The following is a 21,231-nucleotide window of genomic DNA, read 5'->3' as shown; positions in this document are numbered from 1 at the left end:
CTATGATGCTTCAATAACATTGTTTAACTTTGTTTTCATCACTAATCTTATTGAGAAAAAAAAAATTGAGATACTGATCAACAATCAATTAAGGGGATTCTTTACAACTAGCTTAAAAATGGAAAATAAATAAAACTTGTGAATTACAGTAGGGTGGATCATCAATCGATGATTACACAAGAAAGCTGGTGATGTCCCCCAATCGTATGTAATACTTAAAACTATTTTGTAAAGTTGTACACTTACGCCTCCTTGTAAGAGTTGCAACTGATTGCCCAAAAAACCCTCACATTTCATCTCTGTGTGCTTATAATTTGAGACCTACAATCTAATATTTGAATTTAGAAATATAACAATGTACAAACCAAGAGACTACTGTTATTTCTGATCATCAATCACTTGTGTCACTACCCCTACTGCTATGGTTCTTCCTGATGAACGCAGGAAAACCCGCCCAAGAGCTTTACAGCTGGTGAAATCCTCAACACAAATTGAGTCTTGTAAAGCTACCTGAAATGACAGGAAATAACTATTTATTGATGTTGAACACTTGAAGACTACTGCAAAAAGATTATCACCCACAAAAAAACACAAAAAACCAGAGCAAAATCGTATCTGACCTCTATTATAGCAGTCTGCTTTGCTACAAGACAGCGGGGTGCTTTCTTTGTCTCCTTGCCAGTTTTGGGGTCAAGCAATGATACTATTTTCACAACTCTAGCCGCTTCCTTGGCATGGTGGATATGGAACTCCAACTGCATTTCATAGGAACTAAACTATAAGTTCCCATTACAATTTTAGTAATTGGTAAATTACACAAACTACAATGATGCTCACCTGAGAACCAATCAAAATAGGGATTTTTATATCAAAGATAAGAATCTTCAACTCCAAATGAGATGCAACTCTCACAGGATAATCTGGATGACACAACACTCCCCCTGCTATCACATGAGCAGCATCAATGCCCTGTAGAACAACAGAAACATTCTCTCCAGCTCTTGCAACGGCACAAGGTTGGGAGTTGCACTCAATGGAGCGTACCGTTGCTATTTCCCCTACAGGCATAACTAAAACCTGCATTCCAATAGTGAGTTATTGACTGTGATTCTGAGCAAGTAGAGAGAGTTATGATATCGTGTTAAGGGGAAATCTATATTTAGAAGTATACTGGGATCCAATGAGAAGCATGAAAAACACATATACATCTTGCTATTCTAGCATACATTATACGTAGTTACATACATAACCATTCTTTTTCGTCCTAAAAATTGACATAAGTATATAAAAATACACACATCCTTCTGCGCGCCCATTATAGAAACATGAAGCCCCTCCCATATCTCGTTCGTCACTCAACCCCTAAACTCATACAAGAAAAAATATGGAAAAAAAAAAAAAAAAAAAAAAAAACAACCCACAAAACCAGCAAAACTTCATAATCTTGATGTAAAAAGAAACAATTAACCCAATTACAGAAAAGCTCCTAGTTCAACTTGTATTACTCTCTGTTACTTTGTTAACTTTTCCAAATTGCAACATTTGTATGCAATTTTCAAGGTTTTCTCTGTAATCTCATTTTAACATTCTCCATTAAATTATCAATCAATGTTGTCATTTTAGATAAGTGATACTTTTCCTTCTTTAATTGAGACTCTTGGGTGATAACTCTCTTATCTCAATTTAAGATTTTCCATTAATTTTAGATCAAGGTTTATCTCAAATCTGCGCCTTCAAGGCTTCAACTACAATATTTGGGTTTTTGGGTGGTAATGATACTGGTCAAATTCCATGGCTTGGTCAGATAGTAGTTGGAGTTGTAGGCCATCAGGAGGATGATACAAAAGAAAGTGGAAAAAAGAAAAGAAAATGTTAAAGCTTGTCCACAGCCGGTCAAGGTATTTATACCAAAGACATTTTCTCAAAGCTCATAGTGATATATACCTTGCATCCATTACGAAGGGCTCCAGCTTCTAGCTTACCACATGCAGATATCTGAGCCATCGAGTGTGTCTTGACAATATCACAAATGGGCATGAGCAGGGGTTTTTCATAGTCTCTCTTAGGTGGGCAAAGTGAATTTATTGCATCCAAAAGATGAGATCCCTTGTACCTGCATATCAAGCATCACAACAAATCATAATCAATAAGCAGATAGCAGCACAGGAGTTCCAGAACATGACAGTGTTATACGTAGTATATTGTCAACATAATAATTCAATCAGAAATCTCCTGTGAATGTTGCTCTCTTTTATAACTTACTCCAATATCTTCAAGGAATATAATACAAACATCTATAAACTGAAGACTACAAGGCCTAATAGAGTTCAAGATTTTTTTAATTGGAACCAACACCACATACATTAAGGCCCAAGTCAATCACCACTACAGTTCCTGAGCAATTAGATCTGGGCACCAAAGTAAAAACCTACATCTTTGTAATGGAAAGCACACGGTTGGATTTTATGACTGTAACTTAAATAACTACACACTCACCAGGAATTTAGCCGTAAATCGGAAGCTGCAGCCACCATATTTTGATTTTCCATAGCACTCACAGGAACCCATGAGATGAAAGATTCCTTGAAACCACACTGACGAAGAAATGATCCAACTTGATGCTTGATCAATTCAAATCGTTCCTTAGAGTAACCCACTACATCCATTTTGTTAACAGCAACAATAATTTGATCAACACCAAAACTTCTGATAAGCTGTGCATGCTCCCGTGATTGCCCACCAGTATTATCCATGCCCGTTTCAAATGCACCAACTGAGGCATCTATAACAAGAATTGCAGCATCTGCTTGGGTTGCGCCAGATATCATATTTGGGACAAAATCTTTATGTCCAGGAGAGTCTAGCACAACCACATGATACTTTTTGGTGTCAAAATAAGCAACACCTACTGTCATTGTTATACCCCGTTCCCTTTCTTCGACACTCTCATCCAGAGCCCAAGCATAGGCAAAGGAACCTTTTCCCTAAACGGTCACACAAATGTATAACTAATTGTGAGAGGCAAAAAAGACATGATCAGAGAAAAAAGCTTTAAACTGATACATATCAATAATTTACCTGTTGTTTGGATTCTTTTTCGAATTTGTGCATTTGCCTTTGAGATATTTGGCCCAAGAGGTGTAAGAGCCTTCCTGACAGTGTTGACTTTCCAGAATCCACATGGCCAACCTGTGGCACCACCAACGGCATTATATAATGTTTCCCTAAACAAGATGGCAACCAAAGAGCTAATAATTGGCATCAGATACTTACAATAGCAAGATTTAGTTGAGCCATTACACCGTCTTCATTGTCAGGTAGCATCCACTTCTCAGGTTTGTACTGTGCAAGGTTTTTCTTAGGAATAACAGGTTTGGATGGACCAGGTTTACTATCTATAGACATATGATTTATGTCACTAGCAAGATTCTCAGGCTCTGCTCCATTAGCTGGAGAAATACTCCCACCTACACTATTGTGTTTAGATTTTGGGTCCCTAGCGGGGGACTTTTCAGATCTTATAGAGCTAGATGGACCCTCAGCCATACCATTGTTACTTGAAGATTTTGAAGTTGAGGCAAAACTGTGATCTTCTGGAGTAGTTCTTTCAATTTCAATGTAACTATCAATTTGTCTTGCTTTAGACTGTGTCATTGTAGCCGTATTGTTCGCAGGAAAACCTGGGGGAGCACCAGCAGATCCTGAATAAATAAAGTTAAGCGCTAAGACAACAGTACGCAAATTTATACAAGGCCCAAAAAAAAGTTCTTGTGATCTTTACAGGAATAACAGAAAGCATACTATTCATAAACATTAAATACTATAAGTCTTACAATAGCTAAAAATTCATATATAAGACATAATTAGCTCAATACATATGAACTTTGTCCCATAAAAAGAAAGGCAAAACATAATACAAGAAGAGTTTTGACTACTTGCTACAATGCTACATAGGTTGTCCCCTAGGCCCTACAGACAGGGAAACTGGAAACCCAGACAAGGAAATTCACATAGAACTTCAGGTTGGTGCTTGCCTACTAAACTGAATTACCCTAATGTATTAGTAACAAGACTTCAGAATTAGGCAAGGATATAACTCTATTAATTCAGTGTTTCGACTTCAGGATAAAAATCTGACACAGGTGTGAATCCAAGTGTCAGATAATGATACCCAAAAAAAAAAAAAAAAAAAAAGAAAAGAGGGACGTGGGGATTTTCTTACAACATCACCAATTCTACCCTCCAATTTGCAAATTTAAAGCAACTAGATCTCACTTTTCTTTCTATCCCTTTTCAGATTTGAACAACACACGATACACATCTTGGAGAATGAGTTAGAATATCCGCTGATAAGCCAGGTAACAAGCAAACAACTACTTCCACTGTTTTTTTTTTTTTTTTTTTGGGTCTCCCCTTATTTTGAAGTTGCATTACAAAATCTGGCTATGTCTTCTCTATCTATCTCCTTATAACCTGATACCCTTTTACCATCTCTCCATTCTCCTAAAAAAAGTGCGCCCCATAAACGTTGCAAATGTTATAAATTTTTTTTTTTTTAAAATTTATTTAAATGGAGGATATAGAATTAGTTTAACAAAAAATTTACTAGAAGAACCCATGACTAAACCAATATCAAGAACTTTGATCCTGTAATCATATCTGTAAAATGAATACTCCAGTGTTACTCTACAAGGTCAAAAATTAAATTCTCATTGATGACTAATCCCAGTGGGAAACTGATAGTTAAGTTAACTGCAAACAAAGTTACGCAAATTGATCCATAATTAAGTGATCAACGTTCTATTTGAATCTTCATTATCTGAAATCTGTATCAACACACACTCGCACATTTTAGACACACACAAGCACACGTTTTGCTAAAGCAAACAATAAAGGATGCTTTGATTAATAACTGAAAATGCAGTGGCAAAGGATTCAAAGGAGGGTAAAATGAGAAGGATAAAAAAGAAATCACATGCTACACAAGCAACAGCTAACGCCTAAGTGACAACTCATCTGCCACATGCATATGATAGGAGACAACAGCGGTAAACTAGAATGTTAAAAAAGTTTCTTGCAGTCAACATTATGTACCTTTTTTAACTGTATTCAAGGAGATGATATCATCTGGTGAAGGGACATCGAACTTGAACGGGGCTGATAAGAACCATGTAAAATCAGAAAATATTCAGTAAAAAGGCTACGCAACCTTATTATGTGTGATTCCATAATTATGACAACTATCACAGTGCAAAAAAAAAGATCTTAAATAATTTCCTATTAGGGCATTCTTGCTTTTGAATTCTAGCAGACCTATAGTTGTGAGGCGGGAGCTACGTGATGCACTCTGCCCATCAGAGAACACATGATAATGTTGTTGAACATTTTTAATGTCATGGCATCTACTGCCTTCTCCAGTTAGAGTACAAAAATTCTGTGGATGAGAGACTACAGCCATTTTGGGTGTCCGACACGACACTGATGCAAAAAGAGACTTGGCCAACTGGGAAACTCCAGAACCTTTGCACGTGCCACCAACTGCAGCAAACAGATCTATTCTATAAATAACCACTCCACAACAAGAAACCTAACTAGAAGGCCACTGGATGTTGACACTGACATGTACCACAGCAAGGCAACTTTACAGACTTTGAAGCACAAACTAGTGCTTATCAAAGCTGAGCAGCGATAAGATCACATAGAAATGTAGCTGATACGCTAGCCCTTTCCAAATTCATGGAAGAGTATCTTTCCGTTGGACAGGTGGCAGTCTAAGCTAAGAAAAGGCTAAAGTCCCAACCCTTCAGCCTTACTAATGGTCAAACATAGTGACATTGGCTTAAAACAAACAATAAATAGACAAAAGGAAGATAGTAAACCATAACTCTAAAGTACAAGTTCAAATAGTTCACATGAAGCTATAGACCACATAGATAAACCCTCACAGAAGTTGCAAACATCCTGTCCTCTTCCCCAAAAGGATGAATAAATGAAAAGATCAACTTATACTCCACTTATCATCCTTAAGCTTAATGAACTCAATACGTACAAAACCAAACAAAGACTATATTGGCTGTATAATTGATTATATAAACAAAACACTGACACAAAAGTAAAATTTTAAGTTTTTACACTTCCATTACCTGTTTTCTTATCAATACCGCCGCTACTGCTGCTACCCTCAGAAGGAGGAAAACGAAGAACACCACATATCTCACAATAAGTCATACTCTCTTCATTATCATAGGTACATACAGAACAGCACCAAACCCCGGACTTATTTGCTTCCTTATTCACTACTACTTCATCAGCTGCAACAACAAATTCAAGGGATAGATAAATATAGTTTCATTTTCGTACAAATGATCACCGGTAATCTAGACTATTAAACAAACTTTTATTGCACATTAAATGGGAGGAAATGATGGAGGATAGGATAAGAAGGGTAGAGAAGTTTTCGAATCTCTCCATATAATAACTACAATACACAATGTAATACTAAAATGTGGCCATACAACTAGAATTCTATAATTAGTCTATAAATTGTAAATCATACTTCGAAATCAGCCATAAATTACATTAATTTACCAACTCAACACCACGATAAGCATTAAAAATACTATAAAACACTCGGAATCAAGACAATACTTACAATGCTTTACATGAACATTATCATCGTCATCATCTTCATAATCATATGCATAATCTTCATCATAATCTTCGTAAATGTCGTCCTCGTCGTAATCATACCCCTGGTTAGCTTTGCGAGACATGGCTCTATTATCTAACACATTACCAAATTAAAAATTAATATGATGTAAAAGCAATCAGTATCAATTAGAAACAATTCTATCAACCAAAAAATCAAAACCCCAGAAAAATTCAATCTTTGGGGCTTTACCAATTTCCTACAATTGTAAAATTGGGAATATATAGTGGAAGTAAAGTAAGGATCCAAAAAACAATTGATAGAATTAAAGGAAGATACTTTACCAATGGATTGAAGGCAACAAATTACTTCAGCTTTGTTGCATTGGTACTCAGAAGATTCGAAAGAGGGGATTTAACAAACCCTAATTGGAATTTTAATTTAGTAATTAAACCTTAGTTTGTTTATTCACTTTGAATAGGGCATTTAAAGAAGATCAATGCAAAGAGGTTTAATTGATTAAAATAAGAAGGTTTTGCAGATAATTAGAGATGGTACAACCGTACAAACTCTGGAACACTTCAACGCTTTGTGTCTTTGTAGATGCAAAGTGGAGTACTTTATCCACCTTGTTTAAAGACTTCTAGTCGGAATTAGAAGGTACCCGTACTAATACATGAGATATTATGTAATCGGTAATGTATTCCTAAGAGAAATAAAATACAGAGTATAAGATTTTTGGGATTTTTTTTTTTTTGACTCAAGGAGAAATAAATTCAAGATTAGATAAATATAGTTTGATTTTGACTCAAGGGGATTTTTTTATGGAGTCCTAAAAATTAAATCCAAGAACTTTATTTTTTTAACATTATGAGCAGAAAATCAATCAAAGTTCCAAAATAAAGTTCCAAACTTTAAGAAATTCAAATTGTAAGGTTGCAAATTTAGGGCAAAATACAAAGTTACCCAATTACTTTTAGGTAACATTTATTCAAAAATAAAATAAAAAGTTACCCAATTATTATTATTATTAATTTTTTTTTTTTTTTGAAGAACACAATTACTAAAATTTTAAGAATAAGTAAAACGCAAAGCTTAGGGCAACTATATTATACTTCATACCTTTAAAAAGGACAGTAAATTGGATTGAAAGAGAAAGAATTGGTGCTTGAAGTTACAAAGGCGGAATTAAGACAGCTTACAGTAATTTGTCACTCCGTAATTACTAGTATAAATCTACCTCTACAAATATTTGTGTTGAAGAAGCATGAAGCCAATCAAAGAGGTTTTGATCTTTTGTTTTAAGTCAGCTATCTTTGGCAGAAGCCTAGTAGATAAACTCCTACTCTATACTTCTTTATTTCTTTTATATCAAAATAAAAATAAAATAATATAATATAAGTTTTTTTTGTGTGTTTATAGATAATTACAATAATTATTTATTTATTTATTTGACGAGAAATTACAATAATTATCATATACATATGTCATATATCATTGCATTTGGGCACAAAATAATACGTAGTACTTCATTTGTTTTTTTTTTTTTTTTGACAAGTCTTTTATCACGTTTGTCAAAGCATTATAAATTTAACGATTAATATCTCTAATAATCAACAAATAAAAAGTACAAAAAATATTTTTTAATATGATATACATTGATAGAATTCAGCCAAATACCACATGACTACGTTTTATAAATTACTATAGTTAGTCAAAAACTAAAAAAAAATGAAAGAAGTATTGTTAAACATTTAACAAATAAATAGAAAAAAAAATAAAAACTTCTCTCACATTGTCCCTGTAATTGTTTATTAAAATAATAGATATTGTTGCAATTGTTCTCTCTAAGCAATTTTTTGTGTCTTTGTTGCAATTGTTCAGTCCAAGCAATTTCTAAAAACATGCGTAATCAAGGTATTAATGCTAAAGAAGTAAAGATTTTGAAAAAATAAGCATTAACCGTACTAATTCTAAATATGTGAATATGTGATATGTGCACCCGAGTGCACCATGCGCATAGACACTGCACCCAATTAAAAAAATAATGCAAAAAGAACATTGTTATCAATTGAAAAAATCATGATATATATAGAAAAAAACATGTCATTGTTTATTGAGTTCTCATAATAATTTTTTCTTGAAAATTAATTTCTCCGAAAAATAATTCAAGATTTAATTTTGAAATATCTAAATTTTAAATTTTAAAATTTTATTTACAAAATTTCACTTTTCAAAATATTTTATTTTTGTCATTTTTTTCACCATTTTTTTTTATAATCCGTTCGTGTATTACTCGTATTACTTGTTCCGGCGTTTGTATTTTATGATTTGCTTCAATTCCTTATAAATTAGAAATATTCTATAATATTTTACTTATTTCTTCAATCCTAATGGACCCTTAACTATCATACTTTATTACTTTCATATTCTTTCTCTTCCCAACTATCATACTTTATTCTTCCACTAATTGACTTACCGCACTTCCTTCGTATTTTATTACTTAAAATATTTCTCCTAAAACTTCGCATGGAGAGATGGATCAAGTAATAAAATATGGAGGGAGTATATAGTTATAAATTCATCTTAATAATGGTCATGTGTATTTCTTGTGAGGTTCTTTATATGATTAATAATGTTATTTACCTGAAAAAATATGATGTACTTTAAATTTGTTTGTAATACACAGAAAATTATTAGCACTATGTTCTTTTCATATAAGTAATTATAATGTACTTTTATAGTAACATAATTGTTCATTATTTATTGTTAAATGTATTTTGATTTTTTTTTTTGGATCATGCTAGGTATATATAAAATAATGTTTATTGCATAATATCATTAAGTTTTTTCTTAATTATTAATATTACGAATGCTCTTTAGATGTTAAATCAATTACCTATAGAGGAGGTCCTAAAAGAATCATCATCAACCTTCATCCCAAAATCTCTTAGAACGGGATGAAAGCTCTAACCACTCTTGGGATATCCTTCACTCTCGTGTACATTGTAAATGTATGTAATGTTCTAAATATGTGAATATGTGATATGTGCACCCGGGTTCACCCTGCGTATATTGCACTCGGTCACTTGAATGTACCATAGAAATATAAATTCAAATAACATCAGATCAGATTAAATAAATTCAGATCAGATTAAAGTAGCAAAAATAAAGTTGATTTTAAAAAAAAAAAAAAAAAAATCGATATAAAGGAGAGAGAAAAAGTAAGAGTTTACCTACTCCCAAAGAGCTGACTTCTACAATCAAACCTCTCTGATGTCGTCTTCATGCTTCTTCTTCACTGAGGTTTCGTATCTGAAATTTTCATCCATTTTTTCCCATTTTTACAATCTGGGTATTTTAATTTTGTTCCAAATTTAATCTGCTTCTGTTTCTTTACTCAATTCAATTGCTTAATTTTTCTGGGTTTGTGATTTTTTGCCCTGTTCTTTTCAGATTAACTGTATAATAATTGATTTATGGAATTAAATTTAAATTTTCTCTTATGTATGATTTTTATTGGACATTTTTATGATTGAATTGGTTTGTGGGGTTTTGTGGGTGTATGTTGCTCATTTTGATGATCCAGTTTAATTATACTTGTTATAATCTTTGTACGTTTTATTTTAATATAATAAGTGGATTTAATGTATTTTTTTGATTGATTGATTTGAAATCTTTAGGTATGTATAAGAAATTGGGGTTTTAGATCTTATTAGTTAGTAAATTGAGTTGGAAGTTTGGATTTTTTTGGGGGTTTAATTCCGATATATTTAAATTCTATAAGCTTATTGAGTATATTACAGTGTTATTCATTTATAATTTTGTGGGTTTTTGTTTATTTGTTGCCATGAAGGTTTAGGTCTTTATATGAATGAAAATTGTTTATGGTCTCATAGACCCTAAGACTTAGGAAGGGTCAAGGAATTTATAATATTTTCTATGAAAATCTTTTGTGATTGGATGTAAAATGATAAGCTGCCTCTTGGGAATTTGCCTGAACTCCTTAGCAAACACGGTTATTGACCGGTTTATGGTGATTAGTGGTAAGGTTGCGCACATTTGATCCTCTCTAGACTTGTTTGTCCTATGAGATCTATATTGAGTGGTGGTTGTTGTTACTTGTTAGCTTATATGAGTTTTCCTTCTTTTACCTTTGGGATTATGTTTGAAAAAGGTAGCCAATCGTCTGCACAAGCACGGAAACTGGATAATTTCCTCTATGTCATCATCTAGTTTTTCAAGGGACCAATCTTACTTGAGGAGTGCAAATAAATTCTATAAAGTTTAATGAGTGCATTAGAGAAACTGTGGGAGTAGACCTTGATGTACTTGTGCCATTTTGTGGTCCAAATAAATACTGTAAAGTTGAATGTCACTTTTTGCTCGCATTTCTATCTTCCTTTTATGAATGCCTTTGTTGGTAATTTAAATAAAAAAATAATTCACTATGCATTTGTGGAGGCTCAATTGTGCTCTCCATCTTCTTTTATCTTGTCTTTCTTGAGTGGCTTAAACCTTTACATGTTTTGATAGGTAGTGTTGTCTTCTGCAGAAGTGGCATCATGTATTAAATCATTGCGTAAATTAGTCATTGGCTAGTGTTCGGTGAAGAAGTTGGTTGAGTCTCTTAGTGGCTTGAAAATTGTGAGATTTATGTAATATTGTTCAAGTTTTGGGTGTAGCATGTTCATGGCCTTTCAATGTTTTTATAAAAGAGGTTCTCAACGAAGCACTGGTGGAGGTGAAGATATTAAGCCTCGATTGAAGTCTTCTGAAATAGTGGAAGTTCAGTTGGATACAAACTGGGATGATATATCTTGTCCAGTATGCTTGGATTATCCTCATAATAGTGTGCTGCTTCAATGCTCATCTTATGATAAAGGATGTCGTTCATATGTGTGTGACACCAATCACTTGCATTCAAACTGCTTAGATCGCTTCAAAACTGCATATGGGATACCTTCACAATCAAATTCACCACCAACATCATTTTCAGTGGGAAATGAAAATTCAGCTGCAGTAGTTCCTGAAAGCAATTGTAAGCCAACTTGTCCATTATGTAGAGGGGAGGTAAATGGTTGGGTTGTTATTGAGAAGGCGCGAGAGTATCTGGATCAGAAAAAGCGTTATTGTGAAGAGGAACGATGTTCTTTTGTTGGTACTTTTTCGGAGCTTCAAAAACATGCTCAAGAAGAACACCCTGATTCCCGTCCATCAAAAATTGATCCTGCACGTCAGCTTGACTGGGATAATTTCCAGCAGTCATCAGAAATGGTGGATGTTCTTAGTACCATTCATTCTGAAGTTCCGCGTGGAGTTGTTCTGGGTGATTATGTGATTGAATATGGTGACGATGATACAGCAGACGAGTTTGAGGACTTCCCTGGTGATGAAGGAAATTGGTGGACTTCATGTATCCTGTATCAAGTATTTGATAATCTCCGCAATAGTCGAAATAGGAGGAGGTCAAGAAATAACGATACAAGAAGAGGAAGCCGCCGTTCTAGCAATGATACGTCAAATTCAGATGATGGCTCTGTGACATCTGTAGAATTTCCAGACTATAGAGGAGATGCGTTTGATGATGAATTTATACACTCCAGAGGTCCTGCAAGAAGTAACTTTAATCGCCGAAGGTTAGTTTTAGACTTTTAGCACTAGTCAATTCTTGTTGGAATATTTTCAGTTTTTATGTGGATTCTACTAGTTTGTTCTCACCTTTAAATTTTCGAACCATATGCTATTCTATTGGTTTCTTCTATGTTCAATGTTGTTGAATTGGGCATTATGTGTCTACTAAAGAGAGTATTTTGTGTATGACAGAAATTTTCTCAATGTTTGCTTCTACATCTCTTCAGGTTTCTTGCCTGCACGTGAATGCAACCTCGTAAACATATTTGTCTAATATAAACTGTAAACAGTGGTTAACGGTGGTTTGCAAGAGATTTCAAACAATAAACAGAGAGAAATTAGAATTTTCTTCTCATTAAGCTAATATTGATGTGGTGAATTTCAATTTACTGTCATGCAAGTTTCATGTTAGTCAGTTAAGTGTTTTTTTTCTTAAAAGGTGCTGCTTCATTTTTTTTTTTTTTTTTTGATGCAAAAAAGGTGCTGCTTCATAGAAGCTACATAGTAAATGTTTTTCATAAAGTAAGTTTCATGTTAGAATTCCATCACTTCCATGTCGTATGTTCTAAAAAGTAAAGCTTTCTTTTGGAAGTAAAAGTATTTTAAGTTCAATGTTTAAAATAAAGAACAACAGGACATTATCTAAAATATTCCATAAACAGGTATTCTTTTTTATGGGAAATAGAATTACTTTTTGCAACATTTGTCTGATTATATTTAAGTTTCATTTCTCACTTGTTCAATTCATGTTTAATTGTATTGCATATTTGCATTATTGTTTACAATCCTGTCCTATCTCTTTGCCTCACTTGGTTGATAAAAGGTTAAAAGCCTTAATTTTCCCCCCTTTTACATTCTCCATTAGATCATTCTAGCTGATTGTCAAAACACATGTACCATGTGTTTTGTGCATCACAAAATGAATGTTTAAGTCTTGTTTGCATCTCTTGCTGAATTCTTCTAAATTGTAATGGTACTGTCTGCAGTTCTCGAAGAAGACGCTCCCGCTTCTATGACCATTAGGTGCATTCGTGCATAACTTGTTGGTACTTATTTATTCTTTTTCCAAAAGATTAATCTTGAAATGATTTCAGTTTTGAAATAGGACTTGTTTTTAGCTGCTTCCTAAAATTTCCTAAGTTCATGCTTGAAGCAGAATCTGAGGGGGGATGATGAAAAGCCGAAGCAGAAAAGAGTACTGTGATGTTATCTACAGCATCCTGTCTTCCCGCTGCAATCAGCTTATGTCAACAATCTCAACATTCATAATCAGCTCATCTAGTTAGATATGAAATCCTAGATGTTAATGGATTTTAGTTCTAGATATAATTTTTTTTCATTGATTAGTCCCTCCTTTTTCCGTTGCTTCGAATGGAATTTTAGAGATAAAGAATATCTGGGTTTTGTTTGCCTTTTGTAAGAAACTTTGGGGTAATGCATGTACATATTTCATGGTAAATATTAGAGTTTGCTTTCCTTTGCTTAGTTTCTCGAAATGGCAATCTTAAGAGTTTGGGATCTACACATGTCTATCATACACTCGGGTATGCTTGGAGGTACACTCAAGTGTATGAAGAAAATGTAATGTGTTGGTGTTTCTATGAAGCTATTATAAATGAAAAGTTAGCAAGTGATGTTGCAATTAGAGCATATTTTAGTGCTTAATGTTTTACGTTTTTATTTATTGCGTGAGATATATTTTCTTCTTATCCTAGTAGATTCTCATGGACCATAATTTTGAATTGGTCAACAGGAGAAGTTTAAAAATAAATACAGTAAATTAGGAGACTTATATGGTGGATGCCTATTTCAGGGTCTTAAACTCTTAATCATTAAACTTCGACCAAGTATAGTTGGTTAAAAATAGATTTAAAAAATACACCAATTATTGAATTGCGGCAAATTGTAACAATAATTGCGAGAAAAAGAAGGGAGAGCAAGTCTAAATTGATTTTTTAACGAGTTGGTCAATATAGAAAGTAATTTATTCAAAAAACTAAAAATAAAATAAAAATAGAAAGTACTTAAGTACTGTATTAATTTTTGGTACTTTATTACGGAGTACTATCTTTTAGCATTTATATATTTTATATTTTCATTTTATATTAAGGTTATTTGTGAGAGTGAGGAATAGCTTAAGTGGTTACACCTTTCCTTTCGATTTCAGGAAATCCTTAGATCGATTCTCATCCCTGTCCTTGTGGCTCTTAACACACACACACAAAAAAAAAAAAAAGGGTTATTTGTACCTTCTAAAATGGTAGAAAAAACAAATTGTTTTCAATGTAGATTGTACGACAATAATAATTATAGCTACATTTATCAATTATCCACGGGATTTTTTACATTTTACATATTATCAAAAAACTAGGTTAGAACCCGTGCGATGCACGATTTATATAAAACCTAATTTTAATTCGTACATTTTAAAAATAAATCGCTATGTACATGAATATAAATAAAAATTACGTATATTTTGTAATTTTAAAATTTTTTATTTTCATCAAAATTATGATATAGTATCTGTTCAACGTTGTCTAATTCATAGTTCAATGTAGGAGGTCAATTATTAGTGTGCTATTTTAAATTATTTCAATTTCCTACGATAAATTGATAGGTTTTAGCTGTAATGTGAAAGCTTCCAATATTTAAATTTCAAAAATGTTAAATATGATAGTTCTACACAAAAAAAAAAAAATGACATCATCATTGCATTTAGGCGGGAAAATTTTTATTGAAAAAGCGACACGTGAGCAATGATGACGTCAACAATTTCTATTTTAGTAATAGTTAATAGATAAGTAATAGTGACGAGTTGAAAACCACTATCACTAATCTCTATTTAAAATGAAAAATTGATCAATGGATATATATGACATGATTTTTCAATTGTTCTAATAATAATAATAATAATAATAATAATTTAATAATAATCATAATAATAAGGCACTTCTATCATTCTATGTTATTATTTATATTTGTTGACTTGTATAAATTATTTAAAAGTGAATGTGGACGAGGCCATGGGAGGTGTTGGTGCATGAGATTAAAGAACACTTGATGTAATTATATTATAATACAAAAGATAGCTTGTGCTTGAGAAACTTTGTGATAAAGTCAATTTCTTTTATAGTGATTTGATTATTATGTCTTTATTTGTCTTACCATGCTCTTATTTTTCACTATTTTTTTCTTAAAAAAAAAAATTTACATCACCTTTTTGCCCTTTTGTTATTAGTATATAAGTTGATCTTTTTTTATTGTTGTTGAAATAATTGTGTCAAGTAAATTCGTCTATAGTGTCTATGATAGTTATACCATCATGTCACAATTCTCTCTCTTGAGGTGTTTATTTCTTATTAATGGGATGACTCGAAAATTTGACATTAAATTATGATATGACTATCGTTATGATCCCTTAACCCGAAATTAGTAATTAATTTGAAGTATTAATATAAAGTTATTTAATAAAAGTAGCAACCCTTATGAACAAGTCTTTAGTAATATTTAATAATAATTAGATTTTTATATGATCACGTAAATTAAATGGTAGGAGAAGATAGAGATGACTACAAGAACAATTAAAAAGGGTCAAAGTGTCAAACTTTGTAAATCATGTCTTAATCTTAATCTTAATAAAAGGTGAGGAAAAATATAGTAAAAAAAAAACACCTAACTCCTAGTTGACAAGTAAACTTCGCCTACATATAGTTGTTAATAATAAGCTAACCTTATATTCTCTTTGTATTTATATACGACATTCAATCAAAGTTAGGGAGTTGAGGTCTTCCTATGATTTTTACTTGAGTTTAGGAAATTTAAGATTATTTTTACCTAGATGAGTATCAAATTTTTAACATATAAAGTGAGACAAATGGAACAACAAAGTCGAACACCATAACTGGTAGCTATTCAGATGATAAAAGATCAAAGGCTGTTATTTGCATTTAGGGCCGGGCCGCCGGGGTTACCAATGATTATCTATACTTGTTGGGAGCTTGAAGTAGTTTGCTTGTACTCTTCAGAGCATTGTCACGACGACAATGGTAAAGTTTGCACTAGCACTGCCGCAGGAGCATAGAGCAGTAATCAATGAACTCGTGTTTGTTCATCTGACAATCGAAGATGAGGGGGTTGAACTTTAGAGTTTGTTTTGCTATTTAATTCATGCAAAATTCAAGCACTGCTGAATTCTGGGTAAAGGCGTTAGCATACCATTCACACTTTGCTTCTAAGAATGATAGAAGTGCAAATTGATCATGGTTGATACTTAATAATTCAACTTTGTCAAACCTGAAATCCCTAAAAGCCAAACCAAATTTGATCCATATGCATTTGCCACTTCCATTAGCATGTTCCCAATACTAGATTTGAAACTCGAGGCTCAACATTTGAAAGCGTCACCAGAACGTGGCTATGGAGAGACATCTAGTATAAACTGCAAAGTAAGCTGTTGAAATTCCGGCAAATAACAAAACATACAGCATATGATTGACCAAAGGCAAACATATAAAAATTCCTCAATTATAGTCACTAATTAGTAGTACACTACCATTTTCAGAAGTCAGGAAAATACACATACCATTTTCAGGGTGTATAAATATTGAGCATTTTTAAATATAACCTTACAAAAGTAGGCCAAAGCAAACAAAAAAGCTTAATATGGAACATTATTGGGAAGATTCCGAATAACGTTGCTCTTCATACCCATCTTACTCCGCATGTGTTCTACTCCAGATCTGTTAATCTCCTTCAACACCTTCATTCTTATCATTCGATCCTTTGATTGCACAGTTGCTAGACCCATGCTCTTATACCTGAAATACAAATGGGAAAAAAAATAAAATTATACATTGCAAGGGGTAGACTAAGTACTAGTAGCGAACAGCACACTGTAATCTATGAAAATCTCAATTGGAGACAAAGGTTTTGAAAGGCATACCTTGCAGCTAGCGCCAAAGAAATAGCCATATCATTCGCAGGAGCAGGGCGTGGGTTTTGCTTGTAGTAGCGCAAGAATTCTCGTGATCCAAGTGTCTTCGCAGATGCACCTTTATCAGTCCTGCTTTTGATGATGAGCTCAGCCCCGCCACTTCCAAGTTCAACTGAATTAGCTCCATCATCAACTGCAACAAGCTGTTTTCCATCTACATCCATGAAGCTACCAAAATCAAAGAAACCAAATTAGTACAAGTATTTAACATGGAAAAAAATAAACCAATAACAAAAAAATAAAATTATGAGAGAACAGAATATTGGAGCAGTCTTTGCTACACAGGATGGAATAAGTGGGATTCACTGGAAAGTAAAGTTGTAAGGGGTGGAAGCAACAAGGGGTGAACAAAAAAATCAGAACCTGTTAGGTAACCTGCAATACCATATACGGAGTAACAAATTGGAAACTTGTTGCAACAGGTTACCAAAACATTTGGGTAACCAGTCAACACCGAATTCAATACCGGTTACAAGGAACCAGAACCGGGAAAAAAAAAATGCTATTTACGCCCAAATCATAAAACAATATAAGCCCTAATCATAGAATAGTTTTATTTGTTTGTTTGGCAGAATTTTATCAAGTCAAGATAATGGCAGGGCTCCCTAAACCCGAACTGGTACCCATTGGTTCTCATTTTCCAATTCTGGGAATTTTGACTAAGTTTTCTGCATTGCTCACCCCTAGAAGCAACCTGTTCCCTCACTACTCTCACTTAAGAACCCATCATTTAAAAAAAACCTTTTGCACCTTAAAAAAAAAAAATCCATCATTTCCTGTCTTAGATCTCCCTAACTTCCACATGTATCCTTCACTGCACTAATTAAGTAATATTAATCTTTACCTAAATTTTGTTTCACCTACAATATTTCATCACCTGTAATTACTTCTTTCTCAACTGATTCCAGCTTTACCTATTGTAGTTTTCTATTTCTAGACCTCAAAAACCCACCAGTCAACCTCAAGTGAAAAAAAATGGGAAGCCCTGAGATTGGTATTAATAATAAACTAAAAATGACAGGATTAGTACCTGGTACTATAATCATAAAATTCTTCTAATTCCACCTCCTCTTCATCACCTCCATCACCAAAACGAACTTTGCAGTGACTTTTTGCTTCCATGTGCTTCCGAACTGCCTCCAAGCTGCTAAATGGTTGACATCTCTCGTTGCAGTACAAGCACAAGAAATCCCTTTTCACCTAACAGAACAGAAAAATCAGAAGGGACGTGCATTAGAAGAAGTGGGGATATGATAGAGGATTAGCAAATCCACATCATTCCTTGCCATATGATAGTTGTAGTAACTTGATACCTTGATCCCAAGATATGTGAGGAACCCCTTTGGATCTTTCAAATACTCGATATCTGGAATGAAGAAACCGTGCTTTTTGTGCATATGAACCATACATTTTTCTATTGTTTGGTGCTTTAAGTCACACATAAAGCAAAAAGTTGGGTCCAGGTCTTCAAACTCATCTTCTTCATCACTATCAGGATCAACCACAGCAGTAGAATCCCCATTCATATTCATAGACGTAAGAGAATTTGTAGCCTCATCAATGATGTCATCCTCGGAATCTACCTCCTCCCACTCACTTTCATCACTCTCCTCCATGTCCACATCTTTTCTAGGAGGAGGTTGAACTGGGGTACGACGTGTCAGTGGCCTAACTATGGCAGTGTTTTCATTTTGATTATTATCTCCAGAAAAAGCTCGCATGATGTGACTCTTTGATATGAGATGCTGAGCATGAGCCTTAGAGCTTCTGTAACCCTTGCCACAAATTCTACAACTGTAGAGCATGGGGGCCTCATTTAACTTACTCTTTTCCTCAGCAAGTGCAGATAGCCTTGCCAAAAATAGTGCTTCTGTTACCCCAGGAACCCCAGCAATCTGCAACATAAAATTAGAACACAATACAGAAGTAAAAATTAATTAAAAACTCTAAAGTATATTGCATGGAAAAAAAAAAAAAAAAAGAAGAGCATCACTAAAAAGAAAACTAAATTGACGACATTGCAGTATAATTTCTTCTATCATAGACCTAGCACCTAGCTACAGAATATTCCCTTAAGGATCCCCGCAACATTGCTCCTACCACCTTTCCAAAACAAACAAGCCTTTGGAAGGAAATGAAATCCCGGCTCATTACATGACAATATTTTTTTTCTTTCTAGTAGGATAAAGGCTCACCCTATCGGGAATAACGAAGAAATCCCTAAGATAAGAGTCATAAGACTGGTGAAAAACGATCCATGGCTAACAGCTCCAACTCCTACTCTAATGATCAAGATATAAACATGATAAAAGACGCATTCTAAACTCTAGTACTTGAAAATCTAAACTTCACAAACTACTTTGCCCAACAGTTATCATACAACTTTTCTAGAACTATGATAATTCTTTGCAGCCTACTTAGCCAATCATTTATGTCGTGCTTATTCTGTTAATTTGCTTGTATTAACAAACGGTCACAGAAACTATGGCTGTGAGTTTACTCCTTGGCTCATTGCCAAGGGGATTGCAGTGGGTTCTTGACAACCAGCGTAAAGCTATGTCAGATCCACAAGATGGTTCATGCAGCTGACCCTGTATCGTTGGGAATAAGGCTATGGCGAAGAAGCTTAATGATCAAGAGGCTCAAACAGGATTCGATGAATTATAAACTCACATAAGTCTAAGAAAGAAATACTCAAAATTAATCAATACAGTAAACATCATCTCATAAAATAACACACAAAACAGCCCAAACCCCAATAATCAGGGAAGTCCAAGCATGATTAATAAATTTCTGTACTTCAGCAAACATAGACAAGTCCAAAATTTGCCGATTTATCAACCAAGTTTTGTTTGTTCCCACAAACACGTCTAATTCCGGGTAATATTTTGTTGTTCACATAATATTCAATTAATTTCACCCTAGAAGAACCAGAAACACTCCAAACATGTTACAAATACACACAAATTGGTGAAATTCAATTACCCAAAAAACAAAAGGCAAATTAAGCAATAACCCATAAAAATTAATCAAAAACCCAAATCAAAAAGAGATATAAACAGAAGAAAAAACATAAATTTAAAAAATTCAGTGAATTTATTGTTACCTTGCGTTTGAGGTTGTAACGGTGCCATTCAGATTTATAATGAAGCTTTTGTTCTACATCATCGTCGAATTCTTTGTTGCAAGCATTGCAGGAAAGCCCAGACATAATTATTTCGAATTCAATTTCCTGAGTTAGGGTTCTAAAATCTGTGATTTTTTCTAATGGTGGCCGGTTATTAGGAAAATAGGGAGTATTCCGTAATTGGGTTAAAGTAGGTATTTTAGGAGTGCGAAGGTTTACGACGGCTCAAAGCCTCAAAGTCGGCGTAAGAATTTGTATTACTACGTTTCTTTTTAATTGTTACGGTTTTTTTTTTTTTTTTTAATACTAAATTTACTGTCGTATGATGCATGGATATAATAAAAACCTTTGTTTAGTCAACACTAAAATACAAAATTTAAAATAGTACTCAAAATATACATGCATTTTCATGTCATATTATCACTCAAAATACGTAAAATCTTTGTTTAATCAACACCAAATTACAAAAATTAAAACAGTACTCTGTATAATGAAAAAAAAAAAAAAAATTCATGTTTACAAAAAAATTCAATGGAATTTGTAATTAGACTGAGTAATCACATATATACAAGGTTAATATTTGTTTTCCTTAAAATTAGCTATATGTTTTTTTTTTTTTTTCCCCGAATGAGGAGTAAATCCATAAAAGTAAACAAAGAAGCAACAACAAGCAAAATAAAATAAACAGAAAGCAAAAAACAAAAGCAAAAAACTAACAACTACAGCTAACTAAGGAGGAACAAGTCTAGGGAGTGTCACTCCTCTAGCATCCTCTTGCAAGATCCTCACAAGCTCTTCCGGAACCATGTTCATGATTATAAGTTGTGA

The 21,231-nt window shown here is 33.4% G+C and overlaps 3 protein-coding genes across 11 annotated transcripts; 1 reads left to right on the top strand and 2 right to left on the bottom strand.

Moving 5' to 3' along the window:
* Positions 1-19: 19 nt before the first annotated feature.
* LOC145591496 (uncharacterized) lies at positions 20-7,282 on the bottom strand. 4 transcript variants are annotated; one of them, XM_081647966.1, is made up of 12 exons: positions 6,994-7,282; positions 6,653-6,784; positions 6,144-6,311; positions 5,314-5,538; positions 5,095-5,157; positions 3,274-3,701; positions 3,079-3,189; positions 2,497-2,984; positions 1,945-2,113; positions 838-1,077; positions 621-755; positions 20-510 (listed from the first exon to the last, which is right to left on the bottom strand). In XM_081647966.1, the coding sequence occupies exons 2-12, from the start codon at positions 6,771-6,773 to the stop codon at positions 379-381; spliced, it is 2,280 nt and encodes a 759-aa protein (XP_081504092.1). In that variant the 5' UTR covers positions 6,774-6,784; positions 6,994-7,282; the 3' UTR covers positions 20-378. The 4 variants fall into 4 exon arrangements, with proteins under 4 accessions (XP_081504092.1, XP_081504093.1, XP_081504094.1 ...); XM_081647967.1 differs by having other exon boundaries at positions 3,274-3,680; XM_081647968.1 differs by lacking the exon at positions 5,314-5,538.
* A 2,585-nt stretch (positions 7,283-9,867) lies between these two features.
* Positions 9,868-13,933, top strand: LOC145591494 (uncharacterized). 6 transcript variants are annotated; one of them, XM_081647963.1, is made up of 4 exons: positions 9,868-9,955; positions 11,186-12,288; positions 13,270-13,329; positions 13,440-13,933. In XM_081647963.1, exons 2-3 carry the CDS (start codon positions 11,336-11,338, stop codon positions 13,304-13,306), a joined length of 990 nt encoding a protein of 329 aa, XP_081504089.1. In that variant the 5' UTR covers positions 9,868-9,955; positions 11,186-11,335; the 3' UTR covers positions 13,307-13,329; positions 13,440-13,933. The 6 variants fall into 6 exon arrangements, with proteins under 6 accessions (XP_081504089.1, XP_081504086.1, XP_081504087.1 ...); XM_081647960.1 differs by having other exon boundaries at positions 9,874-9,955; positions 11,205-12,288; XM_081647961.1 differs by having other exon boundaries at positions 9,874-9,955; positions 11,205-12,288; positions 13,437-13,933.
* Positions 13,934-16,774: 2,841 nt separating this feature from the next.
* Positions 16,775-20,575, bottom strand: LOC145591493 (cytoplasmic 60S subunit biogenesis factor REI1 homolog 1-like). Its single transcript, XM_081647959.1, has 5 exons — positions 20,383-20,575; positions 18,590-19,171; positions 18,307-18,476; positions 17,226-17,444; positions 16,775-17,100 (listed from the first exon to the last, which is right to left on the bottom strand). The coding sequence occupies exons 1-5, from the start codon at positions 20,485-20,487 to the stop codon at positions 16,941-16,943; spliced, it is 1,236 nt and encodes a 411-aa protein (XP_081504085.1). The 5' UTR covers positions 20,488-20,575; the 3' UTR covers positions 16,775-16,940.
* Between the last annotated feature and the right edge of the window lie 656 nt (positions 20,576-21,231).

Source organism: Chenopodium album, chromosome 18 (genome assembly GCF_948465745.1).
Source record: "Chenopodium album chromosome 18, dcCheAlbu1.1, whole genome shotgun sequence".
Classification (NCBI taxonomy): domain Eukaryota; kingdom Viridiplantae; phylum Streptophyta; class Magnoliopsida; order Caryophyllales; family Amaranthaceae; genus Chenopodium; species Chenopodium album.
The sequence above is the reverse complement of the archived record's forward strand: the minus strand, read 5'-3'. Positions and strand labels throughout refer to the sequence as shown.